The sequence below is a fragment of the Nipponia nippon genome, unplaced genomic scaffold (genome assembly GCF_047370975.1).
Source record: "Nipponia nippon isolate SJK-2023a ecotype South Korea unplaced genomic scaffold, ASM4737097v1 scaffold_15, whole genome shotgun sequence".
Lineage (NCBI taxonomy): Eukaryota > Metazoa > Chordata > Aves > Pelecaniformes > Threskiornithidae > Nipponia > Nipponia nippon.
In genome coordinates, this window is record NW_028262331.1 from 7251488 (window position 1) to 7269242 (window position 17755).

Here is a 17755-nt window from a genome sequence, read left to right on the forward strand (position 1 = left end):
TTTTGTGATCAAATCTTGTTTACACCTTCAGGTCACACCTATTACAGGAACACTTCTCACTCTTAAGTAAAATTTTTTCTAACCTGTGTGAATCCTTTCTTGCATTAATTGATCAGGAAAATAATTGCAAAAACTCATAGCAGACCTATGTCTGTGCCAGTAAGTAAAACTAGGCCAGGAGGCAAGACACTATTTAACTGCTAGCAGGTTTCCTGGTCTGATTTTAGCCTGTGCAGTCATCCAGACAGATGAGGAAGATGGGGATGGAGGGAGAGGTCTCTGGACACCACCAAGGGCTGACTTGACTCCACTGATACTTCGTTTGTCCATGAACTTGGGTGTCCTTAGTGCAGCAGGAGCAATGGTGGAGGTGGTCCTGAGCCATGGGATATACCCTCTGCTCAGTCCTGTCCCTGGAGCAGTTCCAGCAGGGCCAGGGCAAGCAGCTGGTGTTCGTGTGGGACCAGACCCATGATCAGAAACGATGCGCGGCTGTCACCCAGCGGCTTGCGCTTGCAGTGTCTCATCTAGGAGCAGACCGGGCGGAAGATCAGGTGGTGGATCCTTTAGGATGCTCCTGTCTCCATACAGCTCTGGTTCCTGGAGCTGCGTCAGTCTCCCTGTGCCCAGCCCCAGCTTGGGCTGGGGTCCGGGCAGTGGCAAGGGAAGATAGGCTGAGCCTACCTTTCTTCCTTACTCATTTCTGGCCTCATGGACCACTGTGGTCTCCTTCCTCTCTACAGAAGTGTGTTTTCTTGGAGGGTTTTGACTCCTTTGTTTATGATCTGTTTTGAGTTTTTATTTGTGCTTCAGGCTTTCACACAGAGGATCTTTAAGACTGGAACTAGTGATAATCTGGTCTGTAGGCATCTGATAAGGAGAGGTGGATACAATGGCCAAATATCATTTGAGGAAGACGGAAACCATGAGTAGCAGCTGCTTGAGTGAGAAAGAGGGCTCCCAGAGGGGTCCGGGGAGCAGCCAACGTGTTTTGTGAGATAAAGTGGGGTTGCCCGTGTGGGGTGTGCAGATAGGGAAAGGAGGGGACATGGGGAGTGGGAGAGGTGAGCAAGACCAGCCCTTTGCTTGTGCTGAGGCTGAAGGGCGGCTGCAGAGTTTGGGAGCGGGTTTGGGGCTAACCCCGAGCCAGAGGAGTGAGCAGGGGGGTGCATGGGAGCGGGGGGCTCGCTCCCTCGGCAGCCTGCCCGTCACCCCAGGAGCCCCTCATGAAAGAGCCAGGTGCTGAAGCCATTGCCCGCCGTGGGGCTGGGGCTGGGGCTGGGGAGCGCAGCAGCCGCTGGGTTAAAAGGAGGCCACGGACACATTTCTGTTCTAGTTTTGCAGTTGCTGGAGAAAGGTTTTTTTTTTCGCTTTGAAGAAGGAAACTCTAGGGATGGCTGTGGGATGAGGGACAAAATGAGGTATTTTGAGGATAGTGTTTTGTTCATCATTATACTGTTTGTGATTCTCTTGTGATTTGGAGCAGCCTCGTCACATAGTCATTAAAAATTTGATCCATCTGTTTAAATTTGATCTGGAATTTAAGGAGGATGAAGGATAAAATTTTCATAAAACCCAAGGTCTTGAGAATGATTCTCCCTGGGAAGAGAAGTTGGGCAGGGCAGGGGGGTGTGTGCTGGGGCAGGCCACCTCGCTGCACCGCCTGCTGCCTCCATTGCGTGACCCGCTCTCTTGACCTGTGTTCAAGCGTGTTCCACGGTTGCATACTGTTTAATCTCAAGCGCCTTCCCAGTCCTGACAAAGCCCCATGAGCTAATTGGGTGCTCAGGTGTAAGCTAATTGGGTGCTCATGGGTGAACACAGTAAACCCTGCACTGTATAGCTGATACACACCACCTTGTGTCTCTGACAGACGCTCTAATAGATTCAACCTGTGAGCAGCCCCATCCCAGAAGACCCCCGTGGGAGACATCTCCCGTCGGTGCACAGGTACGGGATCCCTCCGGAAAGGGCACGCTCCAGTTTGGATCCCAGCTTGCTGCTGGATCTCCTCTTGGTGAGGTACGTTAATTAGCCAGGCTGCTGGAAGCTCCCGGCTTACTTCATTTTCCACCTCGGAGCTCGTTCTGTTCCCTCCTTAGCCAGGAGACAGCGTCCACCCTTCTTGGTTTAAGTAACGATCAGTTCATGTCCTTGCACATGCAATTGCCTCTCTCTGTTAGACTGGGAGTCATTTCTTGCACTACCGGCTGGTAAACAACTCTTATCTCAGTGAGGGCTAAACTGTTACTTTCCCTTTGGTATTTCATCAGATGGTATGATGTTCTATATCTATGTGCCTAGCTCAGCACTCGCTGTGCATTTTAGTGAGATGTAATGGCGATTGATCCCTTGCCCATATGCAGAATTTATTTATTAGTTCCTTAAGTTGTTGGGTTTTTTTGGTGGGAAGATGTAGTAACCGGGCAGGTATTTTGGATAACTGGTAGGGACCCAAGTTCTCCTTGCTCATGCAAATGCTCAAGAAATTAAAAATTTAACCAGGTGCTTTGCCATCATGTAAAGGCTGAAGGAAGGCTTTAATACGTAACAGTGAGAGACTATAGCTCTGTCGCCTTGGATGCTATAACATGGCTTCATGTTGTAACATGTTTTATTATAAATATTTTGTGACTGTCGGGGAGAGAATGAAGCTTGGGGGCAAAACTGAGGCGGGGGCTTCCCCAGAGGATGAATTAGCTGGAAAGCAGCTAAGGAAGGATCTCGTGTTAGTGCAGCTGCCGGTTGCCGACCCGAGAGCTGCTGCCGGCGAGCAGCTGACAGGAGGGAGGAGATCAGCCTCTCGCTCTGAAGGGGTTGGTGTGTCAGGTTTCCATGCAGAGCACGTGTGGATAATGCGAGCTGCAAACGCTGCTGCCTGCTTCTGCCACCGGTACAGAGCGAGCCGGGAGCATGGGGCAGGTGGCTTGGAAGGGTTTATTTCTATCACTTTTTGATTATAAAACAGAGAAATACGTCATTGCGAAGAACAAGAAGGTGGGGATTCTCTATCGAGTGGTGCAGCTCTCCATCCTGGCTTACCTGGTGGGGTAAGAATCACCCTGCATTTCACATACTGCTGCGGTTGTGTTTGCTTGCTGTGTTGTGATGAAGATTAATGTAGGATACTCTGCATACAGTGACAGCGTGCTATGCCTTATGATTTTAATGCAGATAGTTATGCTTGTTTATACAGCTGGATTTTGTAACATCTAATAGATTATATCTGATTTTTCACCTGCTAGGGATTGCTAGATTCAGCTCTGCCTTCCAGATTAACGTTGGGTTAAAAATAGATCAAAAGGCACTATGGCTTTGTACTGCATTATTTATGCCTTTATTTCTGTTTTTGGTGGGAACGGTGCCAAACCTTAACACCTGACTCATTAGAAACAATAGTATTTATGGCCACGGTTGCTGAGCCTTGGGACAAACCTGGCTTGTCTGCACGGCTGCATGACACGTTCAAGTCTAAATGGGAGGGAAGCAAGCACAAAGTGGCAGTTTTCTTTGCTGGAGTGGGCTGCAGCAGCCAGGATTGTGGAGGCTGAGGCAGCATGAATGTCAGCTGCCTTGCATTTATTTCAGAGCAGGGCGAGTTGGCGTGGAGATAGCTGGAGCACCTAGCTAGAAAGGCCCAGTTCTGCAAGAGGCTGGTCACGCTGACATGTAACAAACACAGCAATGCTCCTTGCAGTTTGCAGGGTCAGACCTGGAATTATCCAGCCTATGTGATGCCCGTGCCATTGCTTCCTGAGTTTCTGAGGCTTTGGAGGATGTGATTCATAAATCTGTACCCTCACTGTCTGTGCTTCTGAGTCCCTTCACCTTTCTCAAACCTCGTGTTTTCACTGATCGAATATAGCAGTCATTTTTACAGCTGGGTTTATTTATAGAAAGGTGTACGATTCCAGAGCCTGCTTTAGTTAGCAGGGCAGAGATGAAGTCTCAGCAGTCTGGCATGTATTAGCTGCTAAAGGAGGAATCCTGTAGATAACATTGCTGAGGACACATCCTCCGTCCAAGAGGGATATAGCATGACCAGTGACCACGAGTGTTCAGAGACCGGGCCATACTGGCTATTTTCTTCCCTAGGCATCTATTGCCTTCTGCAAACTTTTGGCAGGTCACTGGTGGTGACTGCTTTGTGGTTGAGGGCTTTCGGTTTATGGCGGAGGTGGTTAGCGTTAGTCTGATGTCTGCTTGATCACATACCCCTATCTGTTCAGAGGCTGCCTCGGCGGTTGTGATCATCAAACCCCTCTGGATTGTATCTTGCATGTAGCTGCCATTTCCTCCCTGATTCACGGCGGAAAATTAAGGGGCTGCTTCTGAGCCCTCCTGGGAGAGAAAACCAGCGTTCTGGCAAAAACAGGGAAGTAGGAAACTTCACAGGGGTGGCAAATGTTTTTATTCAGGTTTGTCACAAGTAGCAGGTGAAGGGCAGCACATGTCAGTGCTGCTCAGCCGCAGAAACGGCTGCTTTCGCTTTCTGTGTGCAGCGGTGCGCTCCCGGCCGGTGCACTGCAAAGGGGAGCTGTGCCAGCAAACGCAGCCTGCGGCCCTCCCCCACAGCCTGCCCCGGCACCCTTAGCTTCTTCAGCAGTCTGGGCGATTTTTGTTGTCTTGACAGGTGACTTTGGCAGTATTGTGGAGAGGCTGGAAGCATTTCATTTAAGCCAGAGAGGTTTTCACCCAGCTCTTGCTGCTTCCAGTGGGGAGAAGCAAGCAAAGCCTTTCTCTGGGCTGCTTAGCGAGGCAGCAGCTCTTGCAGGTGTGCTAGTGAGAAGCCTGAAGCCCAGCACAGAGGCCAGGGTGCACTCAGGTTGTTACCTTTGCACTGGCTTACAAAAGATCCTGTATCCAGCTGAGAATATTCCCTACGGGTTTCTGTTGGTAATATTCAGCTCGCCTGCAGCAGTTGCACCTCCCCAGCCATGGTCTGTTGCTGGACTGGTAGCCTAATGGCAGGCTGCTAAAATGGGAGCGAGTCAGGTATTTGTGAAACCAACCATACTCTTCACTGCAACTTGCAAAAGCTTTTATTATTTTTCATCTTGAGGAAAACAGAGCCCTGCCTTCCCCTCTATCCACTGACGTTGCTGAGCGTAGCACAGGACAGGGAGGCAGGAGTCTTGGTTTTTTACCCCATGACCAGTTTTTACACCTTTCCCTGCATGTGAGGTCTTCATCCTGACTCTTCCTCCAGCGCTGCAGATAAGCACAGCTTGTGTCAAAGAGTTTATTCAAAATTTGTAGTAGTACTTGCAGAGGGTTTGGTGTCATTGGCATGTTTTGATTTGCCCTTGAACGGTGTTTGGCGTTGGTGTAAATCTTCTCTGGCTAATTTGTTCCCTCACCCCACTTGCTAATGCTGCTGCCTGCTGTGTTCTTCACAGGTGGGTGTTTGTTGTCAAGAAAGGCTATCAGGACACAGACACATCTGTCCAGAGCTCTGTCATCACCAAGCTGAAAGGAGTAGCCTTCACCAACACCTCGGAGCTGGGGGAGAGGCTGTGGGATGTCGCAGACTACGTCATCCCTCCACAGGTTGGCATCACCCCACTGCTATCGTCTCTGCTGTTCAGCTGGAAAGGCATCTTCCAGTGTGGTGGCTGGTGGATAGGCTGAAGTGCTGTATCCAGGTCTTTCCTATGAATAAGCAGGAGGTGGGCTACAAGAAAGCAATGCTGTGCCTTCTCTTTGGTCTTTCCAGCAAATGTCAAAGCAGCCTTGTCTCTCTCGCAAAGGTCCATGATACCTGGCAAGCAGAGTTTTGCAAGCAGAGGTCCTGTGGACTTCAGTGGGACTGCTCAGCTGAGCAAAGCGTCTGCTTGCCTCCTTTCCTGGGCTAGAGCAGGCATGCACGGGGCAGCCCGGAGCGGGTGGGAGATGGAAAGAAAATGTGATGCAATGTGAGTGATGAGGGTTGCTTGAAATGTGTCTGGCTAAACCTGCCTTGCTGCTTCCTTGGCTTGAACAAAGTGAGGTGCATAACTGATGCTTACGGGGAAAAGGTGGCAGCAGATGTGGCCTGGCACCAGGCTGGAAATTGCCCCGCTCTGCTTGCCAGCGGCTGTTTGTGCTTTCCCTGCTAGTGTCTACCGCCTGTGCATGGAAAGGTGTGAGGGGAAAATCAGGGCCCTGTGCTGGCAGGGGGCAGAAAGCTGTAAATTGAACAGTTTACTTGTCTGTACATAAGAATAAAACTTCACCTTCCTCCGGCTGCAGCCCGTGTTTACTCAGACCTATGAATCTGTGCTCTGCATCTCCGCCAATTTCAACGCAAAGCCTCACTGCGAGCTGTCGGTCTCAGCCCAACCCGTGCTGTGGAGCAGGAAGGCCCGGCAGCCTGCTTGCAGTGCCTCGTGTTCAAGCTGTGTGGAAGCCCTGGGACACTTAGCAGGTGGCTGGTGTGCACACCCAGAAATGAAATGGTGATGCTGACGAGTATTTTAGCTTGTCAGAGGTTTCTCCTGTGACTCAATGTTCTCGTTACTACTTGTTGGCTCATTGTGGTGTGGTGTGCTGGGTAAAGATAGCTGTCTCTGCCTCTGGGCTGGTGTGCTCTGCAGCACAGATGTCTGGGCTATGGCATCATGAAGCCAAACATGACTGGGCAATCAGTCTACAACGTTGAATCCAGCACTACTGCAGTCTGCCCCAGTGTACCTCAGCCTCCATCAGCCACGGTGATGTTAGACCCTGGGCTCACAGTGAAACTCAGCAACTTCTGTGGACTGTGAATGCAAACGTAGACATCTCACGAGCTTTCCTGCTCTGTGTGCTGATGACTGTTCATCCGCTGAATGTCTCAGGTCAGCCATGAGATGTGTCCCATGTGGGTTTTTAGGAGTATCTGAATGCCTGCTACGAGTGCATTAAGTGACTTGCTCTGCTAACTACTGCATAATCTCTTATTTCGCTTTGGAGGGAGAGCCCTGTGCTGTTGGTGGGTCTGGGTGGGCTGGTTTGTGCTGGAGAGACCCAGGTAGTGGAGCAGGAGGCAGTGAGGGTTGGGAGAAACCCCATTTCCCCCACAGAGAGCGGGCAGCTCTCCTGAGCCCACCAGTGCAGCTGCGGACCGACGTGCCCCTCCTGCTGAGAACAGACGTTCCTGTGTCCCGAAGCGCTGCTGGGACGTGTGGTGAACACACCCCACGCAAAGCACGGCGAGGGAAGGAGAGCGAGCCAGAGGAGAGAGCGCCGAGCTCCGCTCTCATGGGCGGAAACCTGAGATCGCCAATTTTTCTGTGCAACAGGCAGGGCTGTGTGGTGGAAGGGGGTTTCTGAGAGACTCCGGAATAAATGGCAGGCACTCGGTGTGCTGAAATTCACCACTGAGGGCTGAGAATGCCCTCGGACAGGGGGAATGAGTGGCATTTTGGGGTTAAGCTCAATGTAGAGCAAGGATTCACCGGGTGAATCCTTTTAGGAGTATCTGAATGCCTGCTACGAGTGCATTAAGTGACTTGCTCTGCTAACTACTGCATAATCTCTTATTTTGCTTTGGAGGGAGAGCCCTGTGCTGTTGGTGGGTCTGGGTGGGCTGGTTTGTGCTGGAGAGACCTGAGATTCACCTGGTGAATCCTTCACTCGTTGCTTTCTGGGGCTTGTTCTCTGACAAGTTTGCAGAAACATCTTGTTCCCTGTTGTGGTTCAGAGCAGCCTTGTGGGGTCAGGGGTCCAGAGTTTGCTCCTGATCAGGTATTTTATCATCAGATGCTCACTGACACAAGCAACCAGCGTTACAGGTAGCAGGGCTTGACGCACTGCTGGTTCCTGTCGTGGGTGAGGACTTTTTGTCCGAGATGCTCGGGGCTGCCCTGCCTCACGCCAGGACCGGGGGCTGGCTGTAATGGTTATGTGCGCCCTCTCAGTGTGATGAGAGCTGGGCTCCCCAGAGACAACCCATGTTTCTGTAGCTGCAGCCTGGTGCTGACCCTCCTCCCTTTCCCACGTCCGCACGGTACGGAGCAGAAATGGTAGAAGCTCATGGTTTATTTTGGCATTCATTGCACTTCTGAGTGACAAACCAGCCTCCATCTGTAGTGCCATGGTAAGCTGCTTTCTCGCCCTTCTTGCTGACTGTACAACTGTCTTCAGGCTTGTTTTTCCTGTGGTTTGCTTTGGTGGTTGGTTGTTAAGGGGAAACCATTCAGGGGAGAAGTTAATTTTTTAAACTTTTTGCTATATGTGGAGAAGGGACCAAATGGAAGCTGTAAACGTGCAAAGAAAGGAAGGCTTTACAACAGGAGTCAGCTATGCATATTGTGGCTTTGCCTAAATACAGAGGAAACACTACACTGCCAGAAATAAGGATTTTAGGGATGAAATTGCAGTCAAGTCTCTCCTTGCATGTCTCAGACAGTCATCCCAATGGCTCGATAAAGGGATCTGTACTCTCTCTGTTACAGCCGTGCTAGAAGTGCTCTGTTCTGTTTTATCGCAGGTCCGCAGTGTTGCACTAAATCTGCTCCTGCGCTGTGCCCTGCTGCCTTGCTCCGTGAGCTCGGGCTTGTAACAGCGCAGCTGGGGCGGCCAGCCTGACCCTGGCTGAGAGCAAACACCACAGCTCTGCAGCGCAACGGGGCCTTGATCCCTGATCAGGCACCGTGTCCATATGGAAAAGGAGGACAAGCACTTGCCGAGCAGCCAGCAAGGCAAGGCTCAGCAGTCTGCTCACCAAATTAACGCAATCTCTGATGCAGAACCCCTTAAGCCATAGAGACCCGCCAACCTCATCCAAACAAATATCCAGACAAAGGGCGCTGAGAGAACTCCATCCTCCTGGTAACAGGTACTTTAAGAGTAAAACAGGTTTTCTAACTCTTCCTGCCTTCCTTTGTTTATTCTAGGGTGAAAACGTCTTCTTTGTCATGACGAATCTGATTGTGACCCCAAACCAGAGGCAAGCCACGTGTCCTGAGGTAGGAAGAACTGAGCCCCTTGGCCCCCAGACCCCTACAAAACTGGGGTAAGAACTGACAGAGGACACCTGGGGAGCAACGAACACGGGAGGGATGAAAGGCGAATGGTTTTTCTCTGTAGTGTAATATCTCAGTTGGGAAAATCAGACTGGTTACTGCAAACCTGGGAGATTCAGCTGTCTTAATTTCCAGAGGCACTGATCATGTAGAGTCTTGCTGACTCTAGCTGAAGGTGTTGGACATCTGCCCAGCTGGAGATGAGACCAGAACAGTGATTGCTCAGGGTCAGAAAAGGCCATGGGAAAACAACTGTGAGGTGACTCAGTCTAGCTACAGTTAGAGGAGACTTTCTAAGAGCCCCATCCTGGGAAGGGCTGAACATTCAGGCTTTCGTTACCTTCAGGACACGGGAAGGTGCTTGGTACCTTCCAGAACGAGCCTTACGGGTCAGAGGCATGAGGTCTTTCTGTATCATGTTGAAAAGTCCTCTGTGGAGACGTGGTTCAGAATGGGCTGGAGCCTGGGGGAGGAGGACACTGGCTGCCCAGGGAGTGTTGTCTCCATGTAGCAGAGATTAAATTTTCATAGCACAAGCAGAGGGGTAGCCCAGGCCGAGAGCACAGCTTGCTTGTTCAGGACGCGGCTGTCCTCTAGCGGCTGTGTAAACCTGGCGGCCAGCCAAGAGAAGGGTAATTTTGAGCTCAGGGTGCTTGTAGCTTAAATCAAAGGTAGGGTTATCTCTTAAGGTGAAGTACTGTGGCCTCCTGCTTGGTTTTGGTGAGTGGTGGGTGATGCCTGGGTTCTTCCACAGCCTGTCCCTCTCCAGACTGAGCAGAGCCCAAAAGCAGGATGGCGTAGCTGAACCATGGTGTTGCTCGTGGTGTGATACTGTCGAGCTATTTGCACATGACCTGCAGTTACCACTTCAGCTGCACGTTTTCAGTGTCCACCATCCTACAGAGGATTCACCCCACATCAGCAGGACTTTCTTACCCCTCTGGGTCTCGTGTCCGGTCACAGGTCTCACTTCTGTCCTATTCCACTTTGCAGAGTGTCAGCATTCCTGATGCCCTGTGTTACAAGGACGAGGACTGCCCGGCAGGGGAAACAGTGGTGGCTGGCAATGGTAAGGGAAGGGTCTCTCCTCCTGTACTGTTTCTTGTAGAAGCGGGTTCCTTCAGAGGCATCAGCCTGGTTACAACCCCAGAGATCTCTGGTGACAGAGAGCGGCAAGAACTTTCTTTTCTTTACTATCTTTTATTAAGATTGCTGCCTTGCTTACAGCTCTGTGGTGACTGGGCCAAAGCACCCAGGGCTGCTCAGAGAAGCAACAAGAGAGTGGTTGTTCCAGCTGAGAGACCCTTTCACAGCAGGGAGGAGGGCTTAGGGTGGCAGTGAAAAGCATCTGATCTTGATGTGCCCTGTAGGCAAGGAGAGGAGGTGGCTGCTCTGCCTGACCTTTTCTGTGATGTCTGTGCTGCAGGGGTTAAGACTGGCCGTTGTTTGAAAGACAGAGACAGCATCAGAAGGACTTGTGAGATACTGGCCTGGTGCCCAGTGGAGAAAAGGTCCAAGCCCAAGTACGTGGCCGTCCTATGCTGTTTCCAAGCTTGAGCTGCTTGGCTTGTGTGTTACTCAGGGCGGTTTCTGGGTTCTCTCTGCTCGGACGCTTGCTTGAATGTTGGCTGTTCCCGTGCAGGAGGGAGCTCTGCATGGCTCCCTGGCAGGACGGGCCCTCTGCGCCCCACTCCTTGGCTCACTGGCTGTCCCAGGGCTGTTCCAGCTCTCAGGGCTTCCCCTCAACCTGCAGGCTCCTCACCAACTCCTTGCTGGCAGCGTGGGCACAGTGGCGCGGCTGGCCTAACACCATGGGATGAAACCCAGCTGTTTCTAAAGTGGCGCTTCCTGTTTAAACAAGCGGGCAGGGTACAAACGTGAAACAGACAACAAACCCTTCTCTTCCAGGAAACCGCTTCTCGCCAGTGCAGAAAACTTCACTGTTTACATCAAGAACTCAATCCGCTTCCCCAAGTTTAAGTTCTCCAAGTAAGTGCAGGTGCTCGGAGATGCCTTCGTCCTCTCCATCACAGAACCAATAGCCTCGGTTTGCTTCACTGTCCTTCTCCTGCCTGTGGGTTGGGGTGGGGAGGCAGAAATTCCCTCTTCTAAGGCACAGGGAGAGGCCTTTGGCTGCAGGCTGTGTGGGAACAAGGAGATAATGGGCTTGGAGCTTCTCAGAGAGCAACTGGGATAAAGCTGTCCTTCACCACACGAGGTCTGCGATGGCTCCTGCAGCATGGGATGCACCAGAGCTTCTAAGGCAGGTGGATCTGTCCAGCAGCCAGTGCATAGTCAGGTTCCTGAGCTGCTTCTGCTCCCAGATATTCCTCTTCTTCCATAAAAATGGAGGTGCCTGGACAAGGCTGGGAAAATGCAAATTTAAAAATATTTGTTTGCATTTGCTGCTACAATATGAACAAAATAAAGAAGTGTAGAAAGGAGTGTGTTCTTGCTATTCTCCCAGGCTCAGCTAGACATTTCTAGCATCTTGATTTTTTTTCCTTGAGAAAACCAGGTGGCCCTGGAGCACTCTGGCAACCCGCTCCCTGTGAGTCCTTTCTTGAGCCTGGATTCAGCTGGCCTTGTCCCTGTCTGGCCTGGAGGTCATTTTTGTGGGAGCAGACTGCTTTCCCTGGGCCAGCAGTGGAGAGGCTCGCAGGGTGACAAGGCTGGTGGCAAGGTGCTGTTTCTGTTGTGCACGAGGGGTGTTGGAGAAGTCTCTTGTCTCTGCAGTCTTGGTGGCGTAGGCTGTGCAGGCAAGCAAAGAAGGAGACAAGGTGGATTTCCCTCTTCCTTACATGCAGGATGAATGTGCTGGCAACCAACAATGAGTCCTACCTGAAGAGCTGCCACTACAGCACAGAGCATCCCTACTGCCCCATCTTCCTCCTGGGGAACATCGTCCGGTGGGCTGGGAGCGACTTCCAGGAAATGGCCTCGGAGGTAGGAGTGCCCCTCGGGCTCGTGTGGCTTCCCCGCTGGCTGTACCGCTCGCTGGGTGGCCGTGAGGAGAGCCGCTGGCGACTGCCCGGGGATCTGCCTCCTGTCCAGGGTGCAGTGGAGAGATGCTGGTTCTTAAAATCACACTGGTCCCATTTATCCTGTCCCCAGGGAATGAGAGGCAGGGCGATGTAGGTCCTCTGGAAGAGATGGTTGGGTCAGTTATCTGTTATTCAGGGCTGCCCAAACTGCTGCTCTGCCAGCAGGGTTTCTTTGTTTAATTTCAACATTACTACACCATTGGTTTAAACCCAGGACTCTGGAAGGCCAGTGGGGCTCCTCTGCTCAGAGAACGCCCCGGGAGGCTTCCCCTGTGGGAAACGGACACATTTCTGCATGAAGAGCCAGGGCTGCAGCACCAAACAGGCTGCGACCCCGTGTGCAAAGCACAGGGGGGAAGATGGAGCCAGTCTGAGGCGTCCCGGGAAGCACAGGGTGAGAGAGTGCAGGCTTTGTGCTGGCTTCTGCACTTGTGAACCTCAGCCCTGCATAAAAGAGCATCTTCTCCACTGAAATATGTTACAGCCACTTAAATTAACGAAATCAGTGTCCTGGGATGAGAAATCTCCTCCTAGGATACCAGCACAGGGAAAGCTAGGGTTGTGTGTGATGTGACTAATACCACAAGCATGAACTTCGCCCATCCAGCAGTGTGTGTGCTTGTGTCTGTGACCAGAATGCAGCTGTTCTTGTCCCTGGGGAAAACTTGCCCAAGGATCTGACAAATTTGAAGACAAATTAATTGAACTAAGCTTTAAAAAAACTCACACTGTCTCTCTCTTTCATTAAGGGTGGTGTGATAGGAATTCAGATTGAATGGAACTGTGATCTTGATAAAGCCCCTTCTGAATGTAATCCTCACTATTCTTTTAGCCGGCTGGATAACAAGTTTGCAGAAAAGTCCATCTCTTCTGGGTACAACTTCAGGTAAGTAAAGAGGAGAATACGACGCGGTACCGCAGTCGGGCTGAGCTGGTTTGACTTGCAGGCATTGGAGGCTGGCAGTGAAGCAGTACCAGGTCGGACTGTGCCAGGCACTGCCCCAGCCAAGCACGCTGCTTCAGCGGAGGGCGGGAGCCATGCTCATGGCAAGCTAGAGCTGGTTTTGATGGGGGAATAGATCCATTTGAAGAGACAGGTGAATTCAGGTGGGTTCTTGTGTGTGTGGGCAGATTATGGAGTTAAAATCAGTATTGTTGCATTCCAGGTTTGCCAAATATTACCGGGATGCTGAGGGGGTTGACTACCGGACACTCATTAAAGCGTATGGAATCCGCTTTGATGTGATGGTGAATGGCAAGGTGAGTTCCCGGGCTCAAGTGTTTCTGAGGCTGGAGAGGAAGAAGTGGGGAGACATTTCTCAGTGGGGAGGCAGCTCTGGGATGAGAACAGCCTCTCTGGGTTGTCATAGGACAGGGCTCTTGCCATTCATCTATGTGGAGCTAACCCTGTATGAGAAAGGAGATGACCTGGAGTGTGGATGAGTCTGCATCTCTTCTACCTAAAACCAGGCTCATGTAAAGTCCAATGGAAGTAAATATGCCCCAGAGACTTGTTTTCCATGCATATGTACTGCAGAAAAAAGAAGCCTAATCCAGGGATGACACAAGCGCAGAAACGTAGCCACGAACAGTTGGATCTGAGACACACGCAGACCTTTAGCCTCCAAGATTGTTCACTGCAGATCTATGGTCGTGCCTGCTTGTTGCTGACAAAACGCACCCACAGGCACTGGTAGCTTCCCCCGTGTAACACCACACCCCAAAGTTTGATTTTTGGGTTGTTCTTTCACCAAGTACTTCATGACTTTTTTTCTTTTAGGCAGGGAAATTTAACATCATTCCCACCATTATCAATATCGGTTCGGGGCTTGCTCTCATGGGAGCGGTAAGTGAATGTATTTTCTTAAAGTAACGTATTGGGACCCCGATCCCTTGGTTGGGACGGTTGGTTTATATCTTCTTCAGCAGAGTTTTTGCTACTCTGGCTGCTCAGTGAAGTGTCTGTGTCCTGTCTTAAAGGCATTTGTTAATGTACCTTGTAGTCTAAATACCCCTAAGATAACATGGAGTATGAAGGAAAACACAGCCCCTACACGTTATTCTTCTTTAATGAATGCTCATTGCTAATTAGATCAGAACGCTTCCTCTTCTACTCCGAAAATAAAACACAAGTTCTTTCTGTTTGCAGGGAGCTTTCTTTTGTGACCTGGTGCTGCTGTATCTGATTAAAAAGAGTAACTTTTATCGAGGCAAAAAGTATGAGGAAGTGAAGTAAGTGGGCTTGGCTTTTGTGTTTAAATGTAATGGCTTTATTGTTGTGACTAATAGAAATAGGAGATACAGGAACGCAGTAAATACTAATGGCCACCAAAGGCCAATTCCAGGAAAGTAAATTCCTCCAAATGAGGTTAGCCAAGTTCCTCCCTCCCTCCGTAATTCATTGCTGCAGTGAGCTCGGGAGCAAAGGAAGCTGCTGTGTCATGGTTGGACTATAAATGGCCTTGCGCTGTCGGTCCATGGTGACTGCGGGTGGAATTGGGGCAGCTCCAGAGCCTCAGGAAACCGGGAAGCGGGGCTGTATCTGTACAGAGGGTGAGGGCTGTTGTGTAAGGGGTGACAGGTCTGGCTGGGAGCCTCTTGCCCGCATTGCTTCCTGGACCAGAAACAGCCTGCTTGCCTCGTCTGTCACCTCTGCTTGTTTCCTCAGGTCCAGTTCCAGGAAATCGTTATCTAGCCCTACGCTGAACGGGAATCAGAGCCCTGACCAGCTCGGGGGGCTCTAGGCACGGCCATGGGGCTGCCAGCTGGACTCGCGTTCCAGGAGAACCACACAGGTGTGAAATCACACCGGGACTGGGAGGTGGAGATACCCCAGATCAGATCTACTCTCTATTATCGGGATCCCCAGAGGAAAAAAATGCCCTTTAAAGACCGCCCTTCTTTCCCTGAGATGTCCTCTGGTATCCTGAGCTTTCAACAGTGTTGTCACGATGGATTTATAAAAGGATTTTATAAAAGCAAAAAGAAGGCACCAAATGAATGTTTTTATATCTGTTGATAGCTCTATCTGTACCTACGTCAATAGCCAGCGTTATCCTGTGGCTGCGCTTTGCTTCCATGTGCGGAAGAGCCGTGATGTGAAACCCCACTGGCACTTTGAGGAGAGCTGAGGCTGAGATTCAACCTGTCTCCGGCTCCACGGGTTTGTGGCCACCGCTTCCAGCTCTCGCTTGTGTTCCTTGCAAGATTAGAAGTAAAGCAGCAGGACTGCTCTTGTCGGGAAGTGCAATGAAACGCAGCGTTTCAGCAGCTCTGGGAGCCCGGGGGAGAGGGGCTCATTATCCTACAACGCCGGTGCTGCCTGGGCCTGGGTCACAGCGGGGGCAATGCTCTTATTGTGGTGCGTGTGTAACCGTTAGGGCTAGAAATGGTGCTGCTCCAGGAAAAGCCTTCGCAACAGCTGCAACAAGGTGCTCCCCTCTTCTCAGGAACAGCAGAAGGCCCCGCCGCAGCTCTGAACCGGGAATCACTTCAGCCACGGCTGGGGCCCAGCTACCTCACCCGCTGCCCACCGCCTCCATTTCTAGTTGGCCTAGAGAACCGACGTTTCGGAGCACAGAACAGGTAGCGGCAGAGGAGGATGTTGAAGCGAGGCAGGGACAGAGGTTTTTGTGGTTGATAGTGGGGTTAAGGCACTGAAAAGCAACGTGGCACTGGGAGTATCTGCACGGAGACAATCATCTTGGGTTCTCCCTCCTTTGTTCAGTGGCTGGTTTCGTTTATTTGCTCGGGAGCGTCCTTTCTGCATCACTTCCCAATTGCTCATGGGGGGGAGAGATCTGGATGGGGGACTTAATGCTTCTGCCGCTTTTCATTGCACCCTGAACTGTACTGCAGAAACTGAAAAGGGGAGCTCCAGCAGGTGAACCAGACTTTGCCAGGTTCTTCCAAATGTACCAACAGGAGGAAGATTTTGAAGACGGATGTCTGCTATCTCAACACTCTGGTAACTTCCAAGAACTGCTAGTGCTTCTTTGTTTCTCAGTAGAGAAACATCTCATTGCAGCCCATTTTGTGAATTTATGCTCGTGTGGGGATGTAACTAATCTCAGCAAAGTGCTTATAGAATATCATCGTTTAAAGTTTGCATTTGCTTGAGCTGACAGGAGCAAGCTCACCAGCTCCTGAAGACAGCAGGTGAACAAATATTCCTGCCTCATTTAAAGCTTCCACACCGTGGCTTGGTACAAACGGATCAGTGTTGTGTGAATGCTGCCACGTCGCCATTGATCAGGAGTCGTCATGATAAAGATCATGTGTTTCTGTGCACTCTCTGAATATCAAGATTTAAAGGACGCCTGCTGCAGCGCCCTTACATACGGCTAGGACGGCTGTAGGGAATGTGGCACGAGAGCGCGCTGTCAGCGAGTGTTCTGCACAAATAGGAACAGCAAGCTGCACTCACCTGTGCTTTAACTTCTTTAAGGTGGTTACTCCGAGGTACAGGTTGATTCTAAATTAAAACTCACCTCTGTTAGCAGTGGCAACCTCCAAATCCAGTCACTGATAGCAACCCCCCCCAGTCTAATCCACTCCCTCTGCTTCTGGTCAGATGCAAGTAATTATTGAGTCAAACATTGAGCTAGAAAAGAGATTTAAACAGTGGAGTTAAAATAATTTAGGATAAGCTGCGTACCTCTGATGCTATACCCACATCCAAAGCCTCCTCTCTTCATTCTCCTCTAGGCAAACGCGAGTCGCTGCGCGTATAACTGCGCTGGTCAGGCCTGTTAGAAATACGGCAGCACGGGCTTTCGACTGTCAGAGCTTAATTCTATTTGAATAATTTCTAGATGGTGAAGCACATGGTGAACGCCACACGTGACATCAGGCCAAGGCACAACTCATGGAGACCAAGTAGCTCATCGTAACACATAAAGCTGACCCTGCTCTACTGAAATGAATGTTTTAACTTGACAAAACAACATCCTCTTGTTAGATGACCAAAGCGATTTCCTGAATTCAAGTCTTCAGGGGCTTCAGGCCCCCAGAAGTCCCTAGAATATTTCCCTTCCTTATACCCTCTGTTTAACACAATTCCCACAACCATTGCTGTTGATAAAACGTAACCAGCTTCTTTGAGTTTGGTTTTTTTTTTTCTCTCCTCGTGTTTAATGTACAGCAATAAAATTTGTCACTTTAGGGCAATGCTCTCCAAGACTCTACTGTGCAGTGTGTTTTTTAGGTTGCACACACCACCTTTTCTTTGCGATACATACTTATGCTAAGCAAGTCCATTAAACACTTAACTTTGCACAAGCAGGTCTGTAGCAAAGATATTACCTGTACAGTGGGTGATCGAGTTTTCCTTTCTGTTCCTGCCAGAGACATACGGAACCACACCGCACTGTTCAGTTACAGACAATGCCAGCCCACTTACAAGCGTGCTCGGTACAGACTGGGCGAGCCGGCAGCAAGACGCTGCACACACTTGGTTGTCTGTGTTTCATTGGACACAATGGTACTAAAAAGGGGCGAAATGTTTGACTTGTGAGTGCATTACTTATCGACTTTTGTATATGCCAGTGAAGAGTAGCCGTGACAATGATGTAATTTATTGACAGCGTGTACATATAGCAACTGTGGCACTAGCAACTCAATTACATTTCTGTACCAAACCTTCACATACACCTAATTACATGCTACTGTGCAGCGTGGCCTTGTGTCAGTGGATGACTTTTTAAGAGTGCTGTGTTACACGCT

The 17755-nt window shown here is 50.4% G+C and overlaps 1 protein-coding gene across 3 annotated transcripts; it reads left to right on the top strand.

Annotated features, from left to right (window-relative positions):
* The first annotated feature begins 2471 nt into the window (after positions 1 to 2471).
* On the top strand, positions 2472 to 17205 carry P2RX5 (purinergic receptor P2X 5). Of its 3 annotated transcripts, XR_015703472.1 has the most exons (13): positions 2969 to 3050; positions 5400 to 5669; positions 8859 to 8930; positions 9981 to 10056; positions 10414 to 10510; positions 10896 to 10976; positions 11795 to 11933; positions 12781 to 12917; positions 13198 to 13291; positions 13812 to 13877; positions 14181 to 14263; positions 14700 to 14826; positions 15054 to 17205. XR_015703472.1 is itself a non-coding variant. In XM_087751843.1 (12 exons), the coding sequence occupies exons 1-12, from the start codon at positions 2914 to 2916 to the stop codon at positions 14773 to 14775; spliced, it is 1209 nt and encodes a 402-aa protein (XP_087607969.1). In that variant the 5' UTR covers positions 2472 to 2913; the 3' UTR covers positions 14776 to 17205. The 3 variants fall into 3 exon arrangements, 2 of the variants coding, with proteins under 2 accessions (XP_087607969.1, XP_087607968.1); XM_087751843.1 differs by having other exon boundaries at positions 2472 to 3050; positions 5400 to 5550; positions 14700 to 17205; XM_087751842.1 differs by having other exon boundaries at positions 2975 to 3050; positions 14700 to 17205.
* Positions 17206 to 17755: the final 550 nt, after the last annotated feature.

Bases quoted from the DNA above. Each gene is read 5' to 3' on its own strand.
- P2RX5 (XM_087751843.1), top strand. From the start codon at position 2,914: ATGGGGCAGGTGGCTTGGAAGGGTTTATTTCTATCACTTTTTGATTAT. The intron at 3,051-5,399 runs GTAAGAATCACC...TGTTCTTCACAG, and splicing joins ATCCTGGCTTACCTGGTGGG to GTGGGTGTTTGTTGTCAAGA. The intron at 11,934-12,780 runs GTAGGAGTGCCC...TCTTTCATTAAG, and splicing joins TCCAGGAAATGGCCTCGGAG to GGTGGTGTGATAGGAATTCA.